The sequence below is a fragment of the Berghia stephanieae genome, chromosome 6 (assembly GCF_034508935.2).
Source record: "Berghia stephanieae isolate SIO BIC M18660-M18661 chromosome 6, UCSD_Bste_1.3, whole genome shotgun sequence".
Taxonomy (NCBI): domain Eukaryota; kingdom Metazoa; phylum Mollusca; class Gastropoda; order Nudibranchia; family Aeolidiidae; genus Berghia; species Berghia stephanieae.
In genome coordinates, this window is record NC_088365.1 from 38401374 (window position 1) to 38426373 (window position 25000).

Below are 25000 nucleotides of genomic sequence, written 5' to 3' on the forward strand. Positions count from 1 at the left end.
ATAAATTGATTACGGGGGAAGGTGGGGGGAGGGGGGGGGGGTGGGTTGACCCACAAACGATCGAGGTGTTGGGCTTCGGGTAGACCATGATACGAAATCAAAGAGAAAAGGCCGCTGGTACTTGGATGGTGGAAATGGTTGGGGGGGGGGGGGGGGTAGTGACAATCAGCATGGGATGTATATATTAACATTAATAATATAGGCAATAGATGACCAGGGATGTGTATTGTTTGTGTATTGTTTGTATATGTTTGTGTGTGTGTGTGTGTGTGTGTGCGCGCGCGCGCGTGTGTGTGTGTGAAAGGGATTACACAAAAACACCTTTCTCTGTAGCTTCCAAATGATTACGTATACGATAAATTTGAAACCCACATTGTTTGAATCAGCTCACTAATTAATTCCTGAGCCTTGAGATGGTGACGCAACTATTACATACAAGACCTTGCAGTCGAGACGGCAGGGCTTTTGGGTTACACAACCACTATTTACCCATCGGTCAGCGGTACTCTTTGATGTATACAACACTCACCGCCTTTACGCAAAGCCGCCTGCCCATAAATCAAGAGATGGTCTCCTAACTGTTCACAAGCGAACTGTCAAACGAGCAATCGATGATTGGATAAGAATCTCAAGATCTCATATAATAAGGTAAGTTTTGGAGAGGTGATATCCCCCCACCCGTCATCGGACAGAACTTTCATTGCGTTATATCATATGAGCTCCGCCTCCTCTTTCTATTCGGGAGTGACGAGATTAGACGAGAGGACGCGAGAGAAAAAAATGGTCACGTGTTGGGCAAGTCGTTCGTTAGGCGAGCTTCGGTGTCTAACTATAACTCCGTACTGTTACAGTTACACCCACTCACTCTATTACTATGAATATATATATACTCTATATTTATGAATGGCGCATGCTTTTCCAGTTTTTCTAAGACGTCCCTCTATCAAAAGTTGTAAAACTTAGTGTCAACCTCCAAATCAATTTCTCTTAACCGAATAAAGATTTTGGCCCGTATTGTGGTGTCATATCACAAAAAAAAGATTTCTTCTTCACGACTAATAAAAAGCCACTTTAAAACTGCTGTCATAAAATTAGAGATTTTACACTGCTAAATATGTAAACAGTTTCGCACCACAAAGTAAGAGTTGAATTCATCGTTTTTAAAAAAAAAATCTGGTGACACGGTACTTCCGGCTAGTGGTTATGAGTTCACATCATACTATTTTCCGAATAAAAGCAAAACATATTTAACTGTTATAAAGTAACAACTTATGTAGTTTGCATCCAATTTTGACCTTATAATTTATTGCTTTTTATGTACATTACGTCGCAATTACCGAAGACTGATATGAATCTCTATCTTTAACTCATTTGAACAAGTGATTAAATACTCAAAATTGTCAAATTAACATCGAATGTTTTTATTTAACTTTGAAAAATTGTATCTATGCATGAACGTTTCACATAGCATTTAAAGTTTTCTTTTAAACCTATAAGCTCTTAAACAATACGATGTGATACGGAATCTCTTTCGGTTCCTTTCTCGTAAAGCTGCGAAAAGACGTCTACTTGTATCTATCGATAAGCCATTAAAGAGGACAATAACTATGGAATTGGAATTTCACAATCAACCATGAGTTTCGTATGTTATTGTTGTTACGTTGTTGTTGAACACATGCACATTTTGTGGAAACACTGTATCATAAATTGATGAATTTCTACTTTTGGCTGGTCTACATTAAATTTATGTAATCCTCTTTGGCATAAATACCAAGCTATTTCTCAAAAATTTGAACTCAAAATAATGTTGGAAGCGCGTAATGTTCACTTTTATTTGTTTTCATCAATAACGTATATTTATTGTTATAAAATGTAAACTTGTTTGTCGTTCCTTCATATTCGGATTCTGTACGAACATCATATAAGTTTCAATTAACTGAACATTCCATTTTAACAAATTCTTTCAAAAGGGATAAGCGGAAAATCATAATTTCGACACTATAAATCATTTTTTAGTTCCAATCTTTACCAGTTATCGATTTTAATATAGCTGTAATAAGCGAAATACTTTCCTATTGTTTTAAAATTCGTGAAAAAATATTTTTATTAAGAAAAAAATGATCCAGAGGTTCATACACATTTTTGCAGCTGTACATCATGAACAGCTAGCTGAGAAAAAGAAGAAAAAGACGCGCCCCTTATTAAAAATCCGACTATTGTACTCTGAATATATAGTTCTGTCTCATTGATCTGATATGTTACTTTATTAATTAACTCTATGAATATGGAATGGAATGGAACTATGAATTTGATGCTACTCCATTGACTATATTGAATGAACCAGTACTCTGAGTGTTTTTCCTCACATGAACTTTTGCCTCTTGTGGGTCTGATGTTCATGGACGTGATTAGTTAGCAAATTCATGATGGGGAAAATTGTGGTGTTGTGAATTGCAATGGTAACTACAATGAAGCCAACAAATGTTGTGTGTTCAGATTGCCTAAAGAGGAACCAGAACGGTAAACATGGTTGAACAAACTCCCTCCTCGTGATGATATTGAACCACATCCAACAAAATTTGTTAATTGTGAAAGACATTGGTCTGCAGGTGTTCCAATGAAACTTCTACCTGGCAGAGCGATCGTCCTTTATAGGGATGAAATAGTGTTTAAAAAAATTAACAAATTAATAAATTCGAGAGATCCTAATTACAGCCACCATGTAGTGCATCCCTTAGTAGATATTTTGGTATTCATATTTTTCTTGAGATCATCCTCCACAGATTACCTCCCTTTGTTGATATTGTACATCTCCTGTCTCCTTCATCGAATTGTTCATCCTCATCCTCATCATCACTTTAAATGAACATTCATTAATCAAGCTTCTAAAGAAATCATCCTGAATCAATCACTATTAGATCAGTTTTTAGAATATCTAACTACTCATCCTTTCCGTTTCTTGGCTACTCTTATTCACTACTGATAATAATAATCATTAAATATTTTTTTGGACCCAGAATTCACAATCACTCTCTAAAATGGTAGATCTTGCCATATAATGCCCTTGCTATTATTTTGGTTTGAATTTTCTATATTTTTTGTTGGCCCCCACTAGCGTTGCCTGAAGATTCCATATGAATGTCCTTTCAGTATAGTTGTCCTTGGCTGAAACATACTCATTCACATAGAGATAGATCGATAGATGGATGGATGGATTGATGGATGGATAGATGGACTGATAAAATTATGGATAGATAGATTGATAAAAAATGGATAGACGGATGAGACAGTTAAATGGATAGATGCATGTAAAAAAGATGAGAAGGTTAGATGGATGGATAAGTGGATGGATGAATGGACTAATGGGTGTGCTTACTTATCCGAACCAGCGACCACCTGAGCTCTAGCCCTTCGGTCTAACTAATGGGTGTGAACGATGGATATATGGACGGATAGATTGACATATGAGACGGTTAGGTGTATGGATCAGTGGATGGATGGATGAATGAATATATAATTAGATAGATAAAAGAGAATGGAAACATACATTGCAAATTATGAAACTTTTGAAACATGCGTATTTCATGTTCCACGACGATAGATGTTTTGAGGGTCGCTGAATCTAATGATGGAATATAAAATGTCGAAGAAAAAAATATTTTAAAGATTAAATGAGTTTTGACTAGTGATGCACGTGTGTCAGCTCGTATGTAAGCTACAAGAAAGCGTCACTACATCAAGTCAGTACAAACGACCCACCGCATAGATCTTCAAGAAAAAGACAACACGGCTGCATCACACAACTAACTGAACGATATTGATGGATGTGTAAAAATGTTGATTCGTTGAACTTGTCATGATATGTCAGGAGGGGCGTGATATTTTGGAGACTTCGTTTCCCCTCCGAATTACCTACCGATTAAAAAGGGCTTATTCCTCCGGCATGTTTTGTCACGATTATCTTCACAAGTATTCCTTGTTATCCTGTCATGTCGAAACGTGGAACATTTTTAACGGTAAACGTTTCTAGTCTGTTAGGGGGACGTTAGTGAGCAACATTGAATACTCCCATAACAGAGAGATGTGTGTCATACAATTTTACTCGGCATTACAACTAGGTACTGGATAGAAACCAGAATCATGTGAGCAACTCAGTGAAGGTCACTCACCTTTGTTGAGATTTTTCTCGCGACCTGGCAGTTTTAATGGCTCTAGTCCATATTATTATCCCTACCACAGACAGACTTAGCACACAAAGGTGTTGCATTTAACATGAGCTAAAGAATATTTAAATTTAACTATATCAAATAGTAATAGTACAATAATATAGACGCATTGCTCCCTAGACGCTATGCTTTCTTTTTTATCATTGCAGTTGCGTCATATTATTCAATTAGAAATGAGATAGTTTCTGAGTCTTATTATATACCAATAGTATCGCCAAAGAATTTGCTCATATTGCCTGACATCCCTTGATGGATGGTTATTTGGGGTGGGTGGGTGGTTGGGTTGGGGGGGGGGGGGGGCATGGGATAACCAAGGCCTTCTATTTTTCTTCAGTAATTGAGAATCGACAACACTCATCCTCCATCCTAAATGAATTGCTCCAACTCACTCCGGGTCTTTGCAATGATCGATATCTATCCAGCCAGGCGTCTTCGGATTGTGGTTTGTGTATGCTATGCCCCAATCATCTCCATCTTCCTCCTAAATAGAGATTAATTATCATTTGTCCTGTTCATGTCCACCTATCACATTTTCCATTGCTAAAAAGGTTCCTATGAATTAAAACAACATAAAAGATCGAATTTGCTCTTTTTATTGATGTATAACGCAATTGGATTAAACGTATTTGTTGACATCATTTCAAATATATTCTAAGATTGTTGAGATAACTCATAAAACATTATGTGATAAGCAAGTAAAACCCACAAAACATAGTATGCAATAAGCACGTATAACCCACAAAACATATGTAATAAGCACGTATAAACCTACAAAAACATGTTACGTGATAAGCACGTATAACCCACAAAACATATGTTACAAGCAACAACATATTATGTAATAAATACGTATAATCCACAATAACATATCATTATGTGATAAGCACGTATAATCGACAAATTATGCGAATTTCTATTGTAACCAATCTCATAATATTTACAAATTTGTCTGCTATTTAAAAATCATACCTGGTAGAATTCATCTTCGTAGACGCTACTTTTCTATTGCTGTCCCCAATGGCCATTATTTTCTTAATATCTTTCACATCATTGACAGGCATCTCCATGATATTTGGGATTCGCACCTGATTTCCCACCACTGACAGTTCAAGGGTGTGGGTTTCATTCGTAAGGAGGTCCTGGACTGTTTCATTGTAGATTTCAACCATGGACACCTATTGAAGGATCAACCATATAATAATAATTTTTTTACAAAGTGGTGGAAATAACATTGTTTTGTGATCAATGCAAATGAGGAGTAGAATATGATGATAGTTATATCGTATGGCTGCAATTCAAACTGGAATTTGTCGACCCATTCGAATTAATCCTAGACTCTCAGGATTGTCTCACTTAATATAAATGAAGATCACGTCAATTTACTCTTTGTTATTGGTTTTAGACCGGCAGCTATTTGTTTATCTCATTTCATTCTTCATGCTTATTGTTACACACATGGGCACAATTAAGCGGACTAGATTTATTTATTTACTGGTCTAGTAAATGACTTGCCTAAGCGGAGAATGTGACTAAAAAATCGGATTTTATGAAGGTTCTCTAGTCTCTTGTCTAGAGGTGGGCGTTGTAAGGACGGTGATTAATCTGACTATTTTGTACTGGTAACATTAAGCTCTCTTGTACACGATGGCACGATACCAGCATCTCAAGCAAATGATTTTCAAAGAGGAAATTAACAATACATCCGGTATAGAAAAAATGTCTGCACTTATCTTATATTTTTTTAAGCCAGTGTCAATAGCAACAGGAAACTTTTTGCCTCTGTCATTCGTAACCGACGTATTTTCCTTCTGAGTCGACGCTCTCTCAATCTAAAATTAGCTGCTATCTTGTCAACGCTATGATGCTTCCCAGCAACTAGTCTCAGACTAAGCTTGTAGTCCAGCCACAGCAAATGACTAAAACTTGGCCAAACTTAGTCCGGAGGTATTGTGATTTTAGCCTAGGACTTGCTTGGTCAGCTCTTATAAAATCCGATTTTTTCAAGTCCTTGACTAAAGTCAGAGACTAAGCGCTAGTGTAAGAGAGTAAGCCTATGCAAAAGGTTATCTAAGAAATTTGGTGCAAAACTGTCAATTATATATCAGCAAATGGGTTTAGTGAGTACATAATGCAGGCATATCAGTTAAACTTGGTCAGTGCATGATACGTTTGGGCAGTTTTTATGTCCAAGTTACTGGACAGGTTATCGTGTTGAGTACTATTTAATCAATCATTCTTAAATTGGTTTAGGGGTGTTGAAACAGGTGAAAGGGGCATTTATCAAAATAATGTTATATCATAAAAGGCGGGGTTTAACATCAATATGTAGGAATTGACGTTTCAGGTTTGAATATGATTTGGTCTTACTCTTAGGGGTTGGATTGTAGACTGACAGGGAACTGTCGAAACTACAAGGGGGTGTGAAAATAATGGAACTATGGGTAAAATTATTATAGGGATAAAAGAGGATGTTTCTAAGGAAAACGGAATTCTGCATTCTACTTTACGATGAGCTGCACTTTCCTAGCGTCCTACTAAGAATCTTTATATTACGGACTTAGAATTATTCCACGTATATCAAAAATGGTTACTTAGACAAAATGAATTTACATTTGGATTGATTTTACGGATTTGGAATTTATGAAGCTGATTGAACTATGACCATGCAATTTTATTTGGATTTGGAATTTATGAAACCGATTGAATTATGACCATGCTATTTGATTTGGATTTAGGAATTATCACAACAAATAAAGCTGTAAGAAATGAAACTTGGAATCTGGATTTTTATTTGAATGTCTTGATGTTGTACATTCAGTTATCATCATCGGTCCTTGAACTCTTTCGTCATTATTTACGTCTTCAACACAACGCAAAGGATCATATTACTATCTATCAAAAACACCACTATGCGATTATCAGCCATTACATAATGTGTGCAACTACCCCACACTAGTCCGCGTTCATGAAAACTGGCCATGGCGTTGTGTATTGTTTACAATTGCTTTAGCGGGCAGAATTTGTGACCATTTATTTAACTGCATTCTATCAATAAAGTAATCCATGCACACACATACACACACACAAACACACACACACACACACACACACACACATATATATATATATATAATATATATATATATATATATATATATATAGTAGGCATCCTTCCGTCTCAAGAGACGATGGTTTGCGCCCTGTATGACTTTAGTCTCATCAGTCTTGTTGAGAGCAACGACGGGTGTGACTCAGCAGACCAATCCTTGCATGGCAGTCTCTACCGCAGTTGTTGCACACATAGTTTGACTGTGTGTTTGGTATTTGGATCTGCTGCCATATATATATAATATAAATGGATTCACTCACTTATATGGCCGAAACACATGTTTCTGTGGCTTCCACCCACGTCTTCAGTCGTCATATTATCGGCATATATATATATATATATAATATATATATATATATATATATATATATATATATATATATATATATCAAGGACAACTATACTGAAAGGACAATCATATGGAATCTTCAGGCAACGCTAGTGGGGGCCAACAAAAAATATAGAAAATTTACACCAAAATAACAGCAGGGGCATTATTTTATGGCAAGATCTACCTTTTTAGAGAGTGATTGTGAATTCTGGGTCCAAAAAAATATTTAATGATTATTATTATCAGCAGTGAATAGGAGTAGCCAAGAAACGGAAAGGATGAGTAGTTAGATATTCTAATTCTGACCTTATAGTGATTGATTCAGGATGATTTCTTTAGAAGCTTGATTAATGAATGTACATGTAAAATGATGATGAAGATGAAGGTGAACAATTAGATGAAGGGGAAAGGAGATGTAAAACATCAACAAAGGGAGGAAATCTGCGGAGGATGATCCCAAGAAAAAGATGAATACCAAAATATCTACTAAGGGATACAATAGTCGGATTTTTAATAAGGGGCGCACCTTTGTCTTCTTTTTCTCAGCTGTTCACAATGTACAGCTAAAAAAATTTGTATGAACCACTGGATCATTTTGTCCTAGTAAAATATATTTTTTCACGAATTTTAAAACAATAGGAAAGAATTTCGCTTATTACAGCTATATTAAAATCGATAACTAGTAAGTCTTGGAATCTAAATATGATTATAGTGTCAAAAATATGATTTTCCGCTTATCCATTTTGAAAGAATTTGTTAAAATGGAATGTTCGGTTAATTGAAACTTATATGATGTTCGTACAGAATCCGAATATGAAGGAACGACAGACATGTTTACATTTTATAACAATCAATATACGTTATTGATGAATATAAATGAAAGTGAACATTACGCGCTTCCATCATTATTTTGATTTCAAATTTTTGAGAAATAACTTGTTCTTTATGCCAAAGAGGATTGCATAAATTTAATGTAGATCAGTCAAAAGTAGAAATTCATCAATTTATGATACAATGTTTCCACAAATATGTGCTTTTGTTCAACAACAACAATAACATGCAAAACTGAGGGTTGATTGTGAAATTCCAATTCCATAGCTGTCCTCTTTATTTAATGACTAATCGATAGACAAAAGTGGACTTCTTTTCGCAGCCTTACGAGAGAGGAACTGATAGAGATTCCGTATCATATCGTATTGTTTAAGAGCTTATAGGTTTAAAAGAAAACTTAAAATGCTGTGTGAAACGTTCATGCATAGATACAATTTTTCAAAGTTAAATATAAACATTCATTGTTAATTTGACAATTTTGAGTATTTAATCACTAGTTCAAATGAGTTAAAGCTAGAGATTCATATCAGTCTTCGGTAATTGTGACGTGATGTAAATAAAAAGCAATAAATTACAAAGTCAAAATGGGATGCAAACTACATTAGTTGTTACTTTATAACAGTTAATGTGTGTTGCTTTTATTTTGAAAATAGTATGATATGAACTCATAACCACTAGCCGGAACTACCGTGTCACAAGATTATTTTGAAAAACGATGAATTCATCTTACTTTGTAGTGCGAAAATGTTTACATTTTTAGCAGAGTAAAATCTCTAATTTTATGACAGGGGTTTTAAAGTAGATTTTTATAGGTCGTGAAGAAGAAATCTTTTTTGTGATATGGCATCACAATACGGGCCAAAATGTTTATTCAGTTAATACAAATTGATTTGGAGGTTGACACAAAGTTTTACAACTTTTGATAGAAGGATATCTGAGAAAAACTAGAAAAACATGCGCCATTCATAAAAAATCTGACTACTATACTATAGTTCATTCCTTACAGTCAATGAGTAGCATCAGAATCAGATCCATAGTTCCCTTCCATGTAGTCAAGATTTAATTAATAGAGTTACTTCTCAGATCATTGATACAAAACTATATATTCAGACTACTAGTACAATCCTTTCAGTCAATGGATCCATAATTCCCTCCCATAGTCACAGAGATAATTAGAGTGATTGAGTTGGGTGAGTGTAGTGTAACTGTTGTAACAGTAACATCTCAGATCATTTTGATCATGAGGCAAAACTATATATTCAGAGTACTAGTCCCATACGATTGACAGTCATATCAGCAACACCAGATCCATGTAATGGGCATAACTATATATTCAGAGTCCAAGTTCCATCATATATGGTAATATCAGACCCACTAACTATTCTAGTCTAGCTATCATCTAGCAATAGCAATGACTACTATCTATCTAGCAACTGTTGTATTGTTAGTGGTAGAAAGGACTGTTCAAGTTGTGAAGTTGAGGTGACGAGCAAAGGGCCCTCTAGACTTATACACTAGACTAATACAATAAAGTCAATATTTATCAGTTAACCATATAGAAAAAAAAAGATATAAAATTTATATTTAATATAAAGCCACAAGCCATAATAAAATAAGAAACAAATCCGAACAGGATGTCGGAGTCTGATCACCATATCTGTGCGACTCGACAGAGCAAGCACGACAATGGGTCCAACTATCGTCTGCAGGAACTACAGCCAGATACTAATTCTAAACATTTCTTAAATAATAATCATTACGCAATTATTATTGGTACTTACCACTTTTCAAAGGTTCTGGTTCGATAAATTAGCCATAGATCTATCTAGTTATTATAAGGAATTGAAAGCAGATTCGTACTTTCGATTTTAAAAAAATGAAAACAAACCCAATCACTCAATTTGTAAGAGGGCGTCATAAAAAAATAGTTCATACTTTCCAGTAAAATTGTTGATAGTTCACTACTTTTTATATATTTTCATATCATTCAAGATATAAGAAATATTATTTAAAACTTATGGTCGCCAATTAACCAATTTCCTATAAAGTACCGAAATTATAAGAACAGAATCAATTATTGCGCATTCGAGGAAATTGTACCAAGGCAGAAAAGTAGTAGTTTTGCTTGAAATCGTTATCCAACCAATGGCCCCCACTAGCGGGGGCTGAAGATTCCATATGATTGTCCTTTCAGTATAGTTGTCCTTGATATATATATATATATATATATATATATATATATATATATATATATATATATATATATATATATATATATATATATCTGTACGTGTCTATGTCGTTAGTCTATGCCCGTCTAAAACGTTTGTGCACGAGCGACGCTACACAAACCTAAAAATGACGTCAAACTATAAGTCTTAAAGGATTCTCGTGACAGGCTATAAGTTAACGAAAAGCAATCACTCAACTGGCAATCTAAAAATAACAAAGAGCCGAGTGACCTCAACTTCATTCATACTATTGACTGTGCAAGGGGGACATGGGGTTTGATCCAAGGCCACGGTTTGATACTGACTGTGTTTGCGTGAGTGATTGTGTGTCTTTGGGTGTGTGCGCGCACTGACGATGGTTTGCCGGTGTGTTTAAAATGGAGATTGTGTATGTGTGTGAGCGTGTGTGTAAGTGTTTATTTGTGAGTATGTATGTATGAATGTGTGTGTGTGTGTGTGTGTGTGTGTGTATATATGTATGAGTGGAATTATTTTTGTGTGGATCAAATATACCCCCTCCCCGGAAACTAGCGTCTATGTTATCATCCATGAGCGTTATGTTCTTGTTAGTGAGCGAGTATAATATGTATAATTAAAATGGCCATAAACGAATCAAGTCCAGATGCTATAAAAAATTGCAATCCAGAATTACTGTTTTCTAAATCTGGGTGCACACATAAGCAAATTAGTAAATACCAATCTAGACAATTTTCAACGTGTAGGCTAATAAAGTCTAATTTATTTTAAGAGACTTATAACATTTGTTTAAAATCGATGATGGCATTTAAGAGTTATGCACGAAAACCAGATGTAATAAGAGGTTGAGCTTTTATATAGAGAAATATCCACTAAATGTGCTCAACGCGCTTTACAAGGGGTTCCTGGCCAACAGCAACATCAAACATGTAGGACGGGACATAACGCCTATTAGGCGATGTTACAATTTATTTCGGACAGAGACAACATTGTAAACGGCCAGGTACTCATTTTACACCTGAGTACGGTGAGAGAATGTGAGTAAAGAGTCTTTTCCAAGGACTCAACTATGCGCCGAGCGAGGCTCGAACCCAGGACCTTCCGATCCGAAAGCGAGTGTCATACCACTAGACCACATAGCCGCACAAGAAGTTGGCCATAAAATCTTTTACTTTGTATATTAATCCCAACTTGTCAAAAATTATTAAATCCGAGATTTCTTGGAGCATATCGGAATGATTTATGGGACCAATCGATAAATTCAGTCTTTGTTCGCATAGTGACATGAATCGGGGCTGATAAATACATTGATCTTTCCTACGAGAACGGCGAAAGATAAGGGTTTATTATGCTGTAAACTGAGTACATTCAATTTTCTCTCCTGTCAGCTTGTCCTCCATTTGACCTTTCCTCTCAGTTACCATCATCATTTGCTTTTTCACCCTGGGTCAGGGTATAGGCCACATATAAACAGTTTCCATTCTTCTCTATCCTGAGTTAACTTTAAAAAAAATCTCGTTCCATGTCCTATCACTTCTCTGTTTATCAACTTCTTTAATTCTTCTCCATGTTCTCCGTGGCCTTCCCCTTGTTCTTCTGCCCCGAGGGTTCCAGACCAATACTTTCTTTGTTATAGTGGAGTCATTCTTTCTAAAAGGCTCCATACACGCACAGATCTCATCGCGGGGGGATCGCCGAACAGGCACTGCTGGGTCGCTGTGACCCGATCCCTGTGTTAATCGCAGATGATTTTTGCCCACACACGGTGAGATATTTTTTGAGGCGATCGGCGATCGGGGGCGTGGCAGTATAAAAAAGTGGACAATCTTTTTCAGATTTTCGCTGTTTTCACGTCTGATTCGTGATCAGCATCAAATTTACAATAGGTTTGATACTAAGAACTGTGTGTTTACTCCAAAAATTGGTGAAATTAGAAATAAATTTTCATTAATAGTGAGGCTATGTGGCTGACAGAACCGATCACAGTTACTGTCTCTCTATTCTATCTTTCGTCTTGCGCACAATAGTGATTACTTCTCACTAAATTATATCAATTAGACTGTTGAAGGAACGAAATTGACATCATTCCACTTTTTGTTATTGTATTAAGGCAGCCATTTTGGTAATTTGTTCTCACTAAATTATATCCATCAGACTTTTAACATTCAAGGTTACTCGTAGTTTTGTGTGACGGTACGTTATTTACGACTGGCGGATGTTGTGAGCAGTACATCTAAACTCATAGCATCAATAACCGTCCAAGATATTCGTATCATATGTAGCAATAGCTACATGTGTAACATGTCCAGAGAGAGAGAGAGAGAGAGAGAGAGAGAGAGAGAGAGAGAGAGAGAGAGAGAGAGAGAGAGAGAGAGAGAGAGAGATTATTTGCGCTATATATACCGCTATATTCAATAAAGGTGCTCAAATCACTTTATAAGGGTCCTTGGCCAACAGCAAAACATGTTAGATGAGACATGACTGTAAAGCGATATTACAAGTGTTTCCCGACAAAGACGATGCTGTAAACAGCGAGGCACTTATTTTAAACGTGAACAAAGTGAGAGAATGAGAGTAAAGAGCCTTTTCCAAGGACTCAATTATGCGCCACTCAGAACGGGACTCGAATCCAGTACCGTCCGATCAAAAGGCGAGTGTCATATCATAGACCACATGCATAGCCGCACAAGAAAGTGATGAGAGAATAGATACATATGTATTGAAGGAGGAGAGAAGGGATGGAGTGAGTAAAGTTCTTGGATATTTATAGAAGGAACCAAATTGACGTCACTCATCTCATTGCTATTGTTTTTAGACACCCATTTTTATGATTAGTTCTCATTAAAATATATCAGATTATAAACGTTCAAGGTTCCATGTAGATTTTTGGGCTGGAGCGTTTTACCGGCTGGCGGACTTTGTGAGTATTTTAATTTGACACAGAGCATCAATGGATTTGACGTTAGTCAACCCGTTGTCATTGCTTTTAGACAGCCATTTTTCTAATTAACTTATCACTAAATTATATCAATCAGACTATAAACATTCGAAGATACACAGTTTTATGTGTTAGTATGTTATACCCCGATGTCGTGAGTATTTTTCCAATACGCATAACATCAATACATTTGCAATCAGATTTAATTTTAAAAGCAACGTAGACCATGGAAATTATTCAATTTTGTGGACAATAAAGATTTGTTATTTATCATCAGAAGCATTATTATTATTATTATTATTATTATTATTATTATTATTTTATTATTATTATTATTATTATTATTATTATTGTTATTATGTATTATCATATTATTATTATTATTATCTCATCTCATCATCATTATTATTATTATTATTATTTTATTATTATTATTATTATTATTATATTATTATTATTATTATTATTATTATTATTTATAAAACAAATCGACAGTGCTCCCATGACAGGTACTCGCATCCCCCCCCCACCCCGCCCCCCCCCCACACACACATACGCACACAGCTCTTTTTCTTTTTTTTTTTGGGGGGGGGGGGTGTTGTAGACTATAATTCAAGGTGTTACATCCAATTTTGTGTGTTGGTATCAATGCCCACCCCTGTCATCACGTAGTTAAGGCTTTTTGGCATCTGCCAATCCCAAATTAAGTTTGTGTCAAGGTCGATTAAAAAAAGATAATAACACAGCATTTATTTGGCGGAATATCCACTAGACGTGTTCAAAGCGCTTTACTAGGGGTCCCAAGCCAACAGCAATACTAAACATGAAGGACGAGACATGACGCCTGTCAGGCGATATTACACATTTTTTTCCGACAAAGACAACGAACGGCCATGTACTCATTTTACACCTGAGTACGGTGAGAAAATGTGAGTAAAGAGCCTTTTCCAAGGACTCAACTCTGCGCCACTCAGAGCGGGTCTTGAAACCTGGACGTTCCGATTCGAAAGCGAGAGTCATACCACTAGAGCCCATCATAGAACAGGGAGGGGCACTGTTCTGTCGACCACATAGCCTCACAATTAATTAAAATTTATTTCTAATTTCATAAATTTTTGGAGTAAAAACATAGTTCTTGGTATCAAACCTATTGTAAATTTGACTCTGATCACGATTCCGACGTCAATACAGCGAAAATCCGAAAAAGATTGTCCAATTTTTTATACTGCCACGCCCCCGATCGCCGATCGCCTCGAAAAATATTAAGCAAGGCGGGCTTTGCGAGCAATCGACCGTCCCTCTGCTCGTCGGCCAGGTATTTGGCCACACACATTGCGTGATCGGCGATCGACCCACGATCAAAACCTTACGTGTATGGAGCCTTTAAGGGTGTGTCCAATCCACCTCCATCGACTTCTTCCTATTTCCTCTCCCACTGAATTCTGCTGTGTTCTTTTCCACACTTCTTCGTTCTTAATTCTATCCATCCATTTTATTCCGATTAGCTTACGCATGCACCTGTTTACGAAAATATGTATCCTCCTTATAAATGACTCCGATGCATTCCAAGTTTCACATCCATAAAGTAGGACAGACTTCATGTTTGAGTTGAAAAGTTTCAGCTTTAGTCGAAGGGAGATATCTTTCGTTCTCCAAACTTTGTTCAAAGATGTGAATGCAGCCTGTCCTATCCGTGCTTTCACCTATGCTTCCGTGCCTCCATGCTTGTCAATTATACTCCCGAGATAGCAGAAAGTGTCTATAATATATTCAAGCTTATTCAAGCTGATGTTGTGAGTTGTATTTTATCATTATCGTTGATTGTCAGTGCCAATGTAGATGGATCTGTCTTATTATTGGAACTAGCAATGAATAAGGCTTCGGTGATGCATTGTTCGTAAACAGTTATCTTTGAAATAATATCGGATTGCAAACATATGCTATACATATGGGTGTGGCCGGCGTACATATGGTAAGCGAGAGAATGTTGCCCTAAAATTCTCACAACAGGGGAAGTGTAAAGTACAAAAAGGACTGGACCTAAAACGGATTCTTGAGGTACACCAGAATGAAGGTCACGCTCTGACGAAGTTACTTCCCAAATTAAATGGCTCTTTACTCAGATTCTCTTACCATACTCAGGTGTAAAATGAGTACCTGGCCGTTAACAGCATTGTCTATGTCCCAAAAAATTGTAATATCGCTTAACAGGCGTCATGTCTCGTCCTACATGTTATATGTTGCTGTTGGTCAGTGACCCCCTGTAAAGCGGTTTGAGCACGTTTAGTTGATATTGCGCTATATAAAAGCTCAATTTTTATCAGTGCCGAATAGCTAGAGCCCATTATCCTCTGTAGTTGAGCTAATTGTGCAATCCGTCCTGTGCTATTGAGTGCGCCATACACTGGACCAAAGAAATATTCAAATAGACGATGATAAAGTGACCGTTGATAATAGAAAAAAACCCTCACAGAACAAAAATCACAAACAAAAACACAATAGCAAACAAAACAAACAAACAAACAAAACCCCCAAAAAGTAAACAAAGCAAACAAAATATCACAATACTTTCTTTAATTTTAATAGAGCAAACTTTCTATCTGTATTGTTGGGGGTTTCGAAAGCTTTCAGCTCTTTACATGGTACTGGTTATAATATTCTAACATTTTGTAGCGTGATATAGACACACGTTTTTGTACATGCAGTGTTTTAAAAAAATATTATTGATACATTTCAGATTTGAATAACTACAACGCTATGTAAGATTTCATCAAACGGTTTTTTTTTTTGCCAAATTATGTGCAGAATAATTAATTTAAGTTTTGATTGATATTAGATTTAACACTGTGCGCCCTTTGGTAGCCGAGGTATGATGCCATTAGAAGAAAAGGGTAAATTGAAAATAAATCGTAATTAACAGTGTTTGTTTTTAATCATTGACACATTTCAGGTTTGAATACCTCTAGAACAGCTACATCGACATGAATTTGGTTTTCATATTAATTCAATTTATTAAAGTTTTTTTCTGATATCTTACTTGTGATCGTGTGTTTGCACAATGGGGTAAATTCACGCCGCTTGACAACGGAGAGCGATGTCACGTGACTCCCGGCAATTAAGGGCTTACAATGGCTGACGATATAAACTGAGAGCTCGTGTTTGTTGACACCTCTGATTAATAAACGCAAACGTGTGGACTTATTTTCTCTTAATTTCTTATTTATTTTGTTGTGTGAATAATGTCAAGAATAAATTTGAGAGCTTTTCGTTTCATTTAATCTTCTGTTGATAATAGAAAGTTTCACACATTCAAGCCTCCTACTCATACTCCCAGTCCTAGATTAGATCGATTCAATGGAGGTAGTAGAAGGCCCAGTCAACACAATCTGACAATACAGCTAAAAACCGGTCCAAATTTACAAAAGGTTGCTCCTCTGAAGAAAGTTTGGCCATTTTCATTTTATTTTTTTCTTCTTCTTTCTGCAGAGACGCCAACTTTAAATTTGACTTACAGGAATTTCAGACACCACTCGCAGGAATTTCAATGCCGAAGAATTTCAATGCACACAAGAAAAGGGAATTAGGATGGTTTTTGGCATTGTGTTTACATATTGTGTTCTAAACAGATAACCGATTAGAACTATATCATGATATGTAAACACAATGCTCCATACAATCCCAAAGTTTCCTTATTTCAATTGAAGTAAAGCTCCAAAACCTAATGGTAGCGATTGTAGAACTGGTGGTAGAGAAGGTGGTGTGGTGATGGTGGGTTGTAGTAGTAGTGGTAGTGATGATGATGTGGTGGTGGTGATTGTAGTTGTAGTAGTAGTTGTAGTGATGATATGGTGGTGGTGGTTGTAGTAGTAGTAGTAGCAGTGGTAGTGCTGATGATGGTGATGATGATGGTGTGGTGGTGGTGGTGGTAGTGGTTGTAGTAGTGGTAGTGATGATGATGTGTTTGTGGTTGTAGTATTAGTCATATTTATTATGATGATGTGGTGGTAGTTGTAGTAGTAGTGGTGGTGATGATGATTTTGTGGTGGAGGTTGTAGTAGTAGTGGTAGTAATGATGATGTGGTTGTGGTGGTTGTAGTAGCAGCGGTAGTGATGATAGTGTTGTGATGGTAGTTGTAGTAGTAGAGGTAGTGATGATAATGTGGTGCTGGTGGTTGCAGTAGTAGTGATAGTGATGATGATATGGTTGTGGTGGTTGTAGTAGTAGTGGTGCTGATGATGGTGTGGTGCCGGTGGTTGTAGCTGTAGTTGTATTAATGACGATGTGGTGGTGGTAGTTGTAGAAGTGTTAGTTAAGATGATGTGTTAGTTTGGATGTAGTAGTAGTAGTGGTAGTGATGATTATGTGGTGGTGGTGGTTGTAGCAGTCATGGTAGTGATGATGAGGTGTTGGTTGTAAGTAGTGGTAGTGATGACGATGTGATGGTGGTTCGTAGTAGTGGTCGTGATGATGATATGGTGGTGGTTTGTAACAGTCATGGTAGTGATGATGAGGTGGTAGTTGTAGTAGCCATGGTAGTAATGATGATGGTGGTGGTTGTAGTATTAATGGTAGTGATGATGTGGTGGTGGTGGTTGTAATAATAGTCGTAGTGTTGATGATGATGATATGGTGGTGGTGGTGGTTGTAGTGGTAGTAGTGGTGATGTTAAATGTTAAACGTTTGACAATTGAAATTTGGTGTAAACTAAAAAAAAAAGATTGAGGTTTTATAGAGCGCAATATCCACTAAACGTGCACAAAACGCTTTACAAGGGGTCCCTGGTCAACAGCAACATTTAACATTTAGGACGGGACATGACGCCTGTTAGGCGATATTACATTTTATTCGCTGTTAACGCTGTTAACGGCCAGGTACTCATTTTACACTTGAGTACGGTGAGAGAATATTAGTAAAGAGCCTTCTCCAAGGACTCAACTATGCGCCGAGCGAGGCTCAAATCCAGGACCTTCCGATCCGAAAGCGAGTGTCATACCACTAGACCACATAGCCGCACGAAACTAGCATAGGGCCACCACCACTCTTTCTCCCATCCAACACCACCCTACTTGTTTTTAATGTGGCAGACTACATTGCTGATATATGGAGAGAGTAACAATTAAGATTTTTTTAAAAATTCCATTGAAATAGTGAAAGAAAAAAGAAACTAACAGGCAACGGAGGAGTCAACACAGCGAAGAAACGCGAAGGAAAGACAAAGAAAGACCTACCCTGAAAGGATTAAGCTTCTTACAAATCAAACAAGGCAGTAAAATGACAAATGATAAGAAAATATAAATAATGTCTGAAAGGTGAAACTGTTGATAACCATTGTTATCGTTGAGTCAGTCGAGGCTAGAGCATGAAATTAAGTGTAAAAAGTAAAAATAATATGAAATAAACATAATTAATTAAGGGTAATCCAACATGAAGTAGAAATATATGTATAATATGTCACAGTAAATAGTCTGGTCCAAAAAGAATAAAGACACCGCTGCAACTAAAAAAATAAAGTTCAAGCTTTGCGCTCGAAAGAGTAAAATCGAAAGTGGATCGAGAATCGAGAAGGCCGAGAACTCGGCCCATTCGAAATCAGCTGATTGGACGAGAAAGCTGACTATTAGTAAGTTCACGCCGGTTGTCACCGATCGAAAGAGCTTATTTAAATTTTATCCCCCCAAAATAGTCGTGATTATAATGTTTAATCATAATTCTAAATCAAAGTGATCTTCGTTTAACTTAGCTTACTGATGACTGTATCTACTACACAGTCAGTCATACAATACTGACAACACATTACCACCAGACGACACAGTACGGACATCACGTGACCGCCTTCTAAGCCGTGAATCAGCCCCATTGTCCGATCTTAAACTCCACGTTACCACTTCCCTTTTGAATGTCTAGCCGCAAGCGTCTATCCAGTTCGTTATGTGACAGAACGAACGGCTTCTCTTATTTTTCTATTCAGGTGACGTCATACACGAAATACTTTTACAGAGTCAAGGCAATGTTCCAAGTTGATATACTTAGATTGCCATATTAAATGAAATAAACTTTCGAGAATCATGTCGGACTAAGCCAAAATAAATCACGATTTATGTCAAAATTACCATTTTCTACAGATGACGTCATAGCTGAGGTAAAGGACGCACAGTGTTAAAACTTATATCAATCAAAACTTGAATAAATTCTACACATGTGACAAAAACCGTTTGATGAAATCTTACATAGCTCTCGAGTTATTCAAACCTGAAATGTGTCAATAACACACACACACACACACACGCACACACACACACACACACTGTATTTCTTTGCGCTAGTTGTAATTTAAGACATATTATTCATTATAGCAATATTCTTACCTTCAAGGTGTATATTTTGGTTTCCGTTCGTTCCCCACAAATCTTCAGAAGTTCTGTTATTGCTCTGATTTTTACCACGTTAAAAAAGAAAAAAAAATTATCAGTATTATTCTCATGCTTAATTAGTTGCTAAATTATGATCTTATTCATATTATGCAGTACATTTCAAATGGATCACTATTGACGCGGTCTTATTTGCAGGTCTGATAACCTAATTCATTATGGGCTCATTATTGTAACGGAAATATAAAAAAAGTGACGCAAAATATTGTCCATTAGAACAATGATAAAATAGTCTCATAAATGCGTTCGATTGGCAGACCTACATTTATGTAAACGTCGATCACTCTTCATTTATCAGACTTCTCACTCAGCGTATTTATTTCTTGTGAATTGTTATTGTTATATTGGGCGAATATAAAACGAACTGACTATTCGAGATCTTACAACAATTTGATAATATTGTCTTATCAGGCATGAAAATCTAAAATGATTATATTCTAACAATTCTGCAAAGTTTTAGTGAAATGAAACGGAGAAAAAACTGTTTTTCTTTGTGTGGGTATCACGCATGAATGAAATATTACAAGACAAATGACATCGCAGATATAACCAACAAACTTGAAGAGGACAAAAATTACCGTAATACACGTTATACTGCCGTTTATTTATTTATTCATTTATTTTGTTCAAATCATATGGGCTTTTTCTCATTGAATTAACAAATAAATTATTCAAAGATTGAGTTTGACTAAAGACTGAATGCCTTGATGACAGAATAAAACAATGATTATAGCCGTAAGCTATGATGACAGAGCTACAATATTATCATGCTAAAAGACCGATGAACGAATGATTTGTTTGTGTTGCTTGTGTATGCAACCGATTACTATAGCCTGTGACTAAAGGAAAGAATAATTATGCTAAAAGAGTTTCAACAAATCAATTTCATAATGAAAAAAAGTCATCCGAAAGAAGATATAGGGGGCATTTAGATATAATAAATATAATACTAAAATTCCCTTTATTAGTTCCAAAAAGGAAATTGTCTCTAGAGTTGTTTTTTTTTTTCCGATGGGAGACTGAAATAATTCAGGCGCCAGCTGCATTGCAGCGTCGCAAAATGAGCGCAAGGTGACTTGCTCAATGCCACACAGCGCAGCGGGTACCTTCTAAGTAGGAAGCAAAGACCTTATCACTGGGTTACGCTATCCCAAGAAAACTGGGCAGAAAAAAAGTGAAACAGTCGCAATTCTTCGATTAATACAATTTTACACACCCCATAGAAATATTCACAAACTATAGACTTTTTTCAACATCTCTATGAATTTAATTAATATAATTATTAAAAAGCATCTGTTTGTCTGTGTAAAATTTCAAAACAATTGTAGGACTGTTATTATAAGATTCATAATGTGTCTTTTTTTCCGTTCACTCTTTAAATATTAATATTTCAAGTCATTAAAGCACACTTTATCTTGAGTTAAGATATCTTTTCTTCGTATTTAAAACAATTAAGCGAAGTTGAGGTGTCAGGAATGAGGATCTTAAGATGGTCACTAGGCTGGACAAGAAAAGATAAAGTGGGAAATGAACGGATTCAAAGGTTGACTGAAGTAGAGAATGTGTCGATAAAGATGAGCGAAGATAGATTGAGATGGTTCGGACATGTTCAGAGACGACAGAGGGAGTATGTGGGAATGAAAATATTAGATATATTAGATTTACGGTTGGCGGGAAAGAGTAAAAAAAAATGGACACCCGATGACCAGATGGTTGGATAGGGTAAAGACGATATGAAAGAACTGGGCCTAGAGAAAATGATGCAATGAATCATGATAGAAGAAGAAGAAGAAGAAGAAGAAGAAGAAGAAGAAGAAGAAGAAGAAGAAGAAGAAGAAGAAGAAGAAGAAGAAGAAGAAGAAGAAGAAGAAGAAGAAGAAGAAGAAGAAGAAGAAGAAGAAGAAGAAGAAGAAGAAGAAGAAGAAGAAGAAGAAGAAGAAGAAGAAGAAGAAGAAGAAGAAGAGGTTTTCTTTAAAATTGTAGCCATATAAAAATTGACAATAAGCAATTCACGTAGCTTAACTTAACTGAGCTTTTATATAGCGCAATATCCACTAAACGTGCTCAAAGCGCTTTACAAGCTTTAAACATTTATTGATTTCTACTGTAGGTTCTAATGATGAAGATATTGTATTTCATAGAAACCTATGTAAAAATACAATTTGTGCATTCGTTTAAAAAATGTTATGATAATTCATACACAAATACATTTTTTAAACGAATGCACAAATGCGCTGAAAGGTCAATCAGTTAGTCAAGCAGTTATTAAAACAATCCTGGAATATTTATGATAAAATCCAACAAGGCAAATTTAGCTACTATCTGAACGAAAAATAGTAACATAAAATAATTTTTCTTGAGATTTAAAGTATAAAGTTGTTTTTTTTTTTATCCAAAAAAATATCAAGGATAATTTTGATGAAAACTGGAATTAAATTTCCAATGCCATGACTTACCTAATGTTTATACCTGGATTGTCCTCTGGTCCCATCATCGTGTATGTCTTACCACTTCCGGTTTGACCATATGCTAACAAACAGACGTTGTAACCATCCACACAGGAAGTGATGATTGGTTGAGTGTCTGAAAAGATCTGGAAATGGGAATGGGGTTGGTAAAGGGTCACAGAAAATGTAAGATATCTTATTGGAATAATAATTTTAGTCTGAAGAAAAACTAATATTACAAAAACGGTCTTGACTGAGATCCGGTAAACACACCTCTAAATAACCAAACACGCATGGCAGCTGGTATTTTAACAATTCTTGGGAAATTTCTACTGGATTTTGTTGACTCATTTTATATTTAAAAAATTACAATTTCAATCAAACTGTAAAAAACAACAACAAACTAGCGAAAAACATTAAAACGTTAAAACAAACTAATAAAAAACAAACAAAAACAAAGCAAAAAAAAACAAACAAAAAAAAACCAACAAAAAACAAAAAACAAAAACAAACAAAGATAACAAAACAAAAACAAAAATTCAAAAACAATCATACAGAAAAAAAAATCAAATGAGAAATTATAATAAATGAAATTAAACGAAAAAAGTAACACGATAAATAATAAGAAAACAACAAATAATATCTTAGTTGAAACGAATCTAAAATTGAAGGAAATATTAAATTATGGCGAATGATAGACTGGGACATGAGCATGTTGTTTATATTCCACGCTTGATGCCTTAGACATATCAAGAATACTCTCTGGCTCTATACAATGTCAAATGTTGTCAGAAACATCGTGAATTGTAAGGATAGCAGTGCAAAGAAGAGAGGTAGAGCGATAGGAAATAACATGAGAAAAGAAATAGGTAAGAGACGTCACGAAGACTATCCTGCATTTGATCTAAGAAAGGAAACAAATCAATGGTTGATCCTGGAAAACTTGGGTTCAAATGCGGCAGGCAAAGGTGATGGAATGGGCAATATATTAAAACTCGTTGAGAATCATGACTTCGGACAGAAAGAGATGTATGTCTTCCATTGATTGTTCTCCAATATACCTTCAAACAAGATGGTATTGAGATCACTGTGTCTTTCCCCGATTCAATATAATGCAATGTAAAGTAAAATCTGTTTATTTACGAAGATGAAAAAGATCAATTTAAATTAAAGCTAGGTACACAAATTAGCAGGTCTGATAGCCGAACGCAATTAAGGGCTTGATTTAATATTGTCGTAATGGACAATATTTTGCGTTTGTCTGAGATTATTTCCATCACAACAACGAGCCCACAGGAATTAGGGTTATCAGACCTGCAAATAAATACACCTCGGATCAAAGTATTTTTAAATACCTGATCTTGGTTAGTTTCCGGCGTGTAAACCTTATCAAAGCTGAAAGTCTTCTTGGATCCATCTTGGTTAGTGGCCATGATATCCTGGTCTGAAGGGAATTTCAGACAGCTGGGAGCACGATCATCACGACGAGGACGGCAAAACACTCGAATATTTCCACGAAGCTCTTGTAGCTGTTGAGTTGAAGCGGTTGTACACATTCCGGAAAGAATGAATAAAGTATATCATTATTAGTATTACAACAACAACAACAACAACAACTACTACTACTACTACTACTCCTACTACTACTACTACTACTACTACTACTACTACTACTACTACTACTACTACTACTACTACTACTACTACTACTTATTGCTTCCACTGCTACTATTGTTATTACCAACTACTATACTATACTACTACTACTACTACTGCTGTTGCTGCTTCTGCTGCTACTACCACCGCCACCACCACTCCCCCTCCTACTCCTCCTCTTCATGCTACGACTACTTACTCCTCCTCCTCCTCCTCCTCCTCCTAATCCTACTAACAGAACTTCCACCACAAATACAAACACCATGACAACCAATTCCACTACAACTTCTACTACATTGCAGTTACTATAAGAACAAAAACAACAACAACAACAACTACTACTACTACTACTACTACTACTACTACTACTACTACTACTACTACTACTACTACTACCACTACTACTACTACTACTACTACTACTACTACTACTACTACTACTACTACTACTACTACTACGACTACTATAACTATTACTACTACATCTACTACTCATACTACTACTACTTCTACTACTACTACTACTACTACTACTACTACTACTACTACTACTACTATTACTACTACTACTACTACTACTACTACCACTACTACTACTACTACTACTACTACTACTACTACTGCTACTACTACTACTACTACTACTACTATTACTACTACTACTACTACTACTACTACGAGTAAAGAGTTGCATCAATAAAAAAGGAAATATTGAGAGATCCTCCTCTGCTCTATATAATTTCTTTAGAGATATAATTTACTAAATGATTGTCAACATGGTATTAATATATTTTTTTAAATTCTTGCATTACCCAACTGTTATTGG

At 35.9% G+C, this 25000-nt stretch overlaps 1 protein-coding gene across 1 annotated transcript in view; it reads right to left on the reverse strand.

Moving 5' to 3' along the window:
- LOC144975000 (uncharacterized) overlaps positions 1-25000 on the reverse strand; it is an 82603-nt gene that overhangs the window by 19429 nt on the left and 38174 nt on the right. Inside the window, exons 14-17 of the mRNA XM_078918640.1 lie at positions 23874-24047; positions 22528-22664; positions 20009-20072; positions 5196-5401 (exon numbers count right to left, since the gene is read on the reverse strand). Of these exons, the coding sequence (XP_078774766.1) occupies positions 5196-5401; positions 20009-20072; positions 22528-22664; positions 23874-24047 (581 nt within the window). The remainder of the gene's footprint in view (positions 1-5195; positions 5402-20008; positions 20073-22527; positions 22665-23873; positions 24048-25000) is intronic.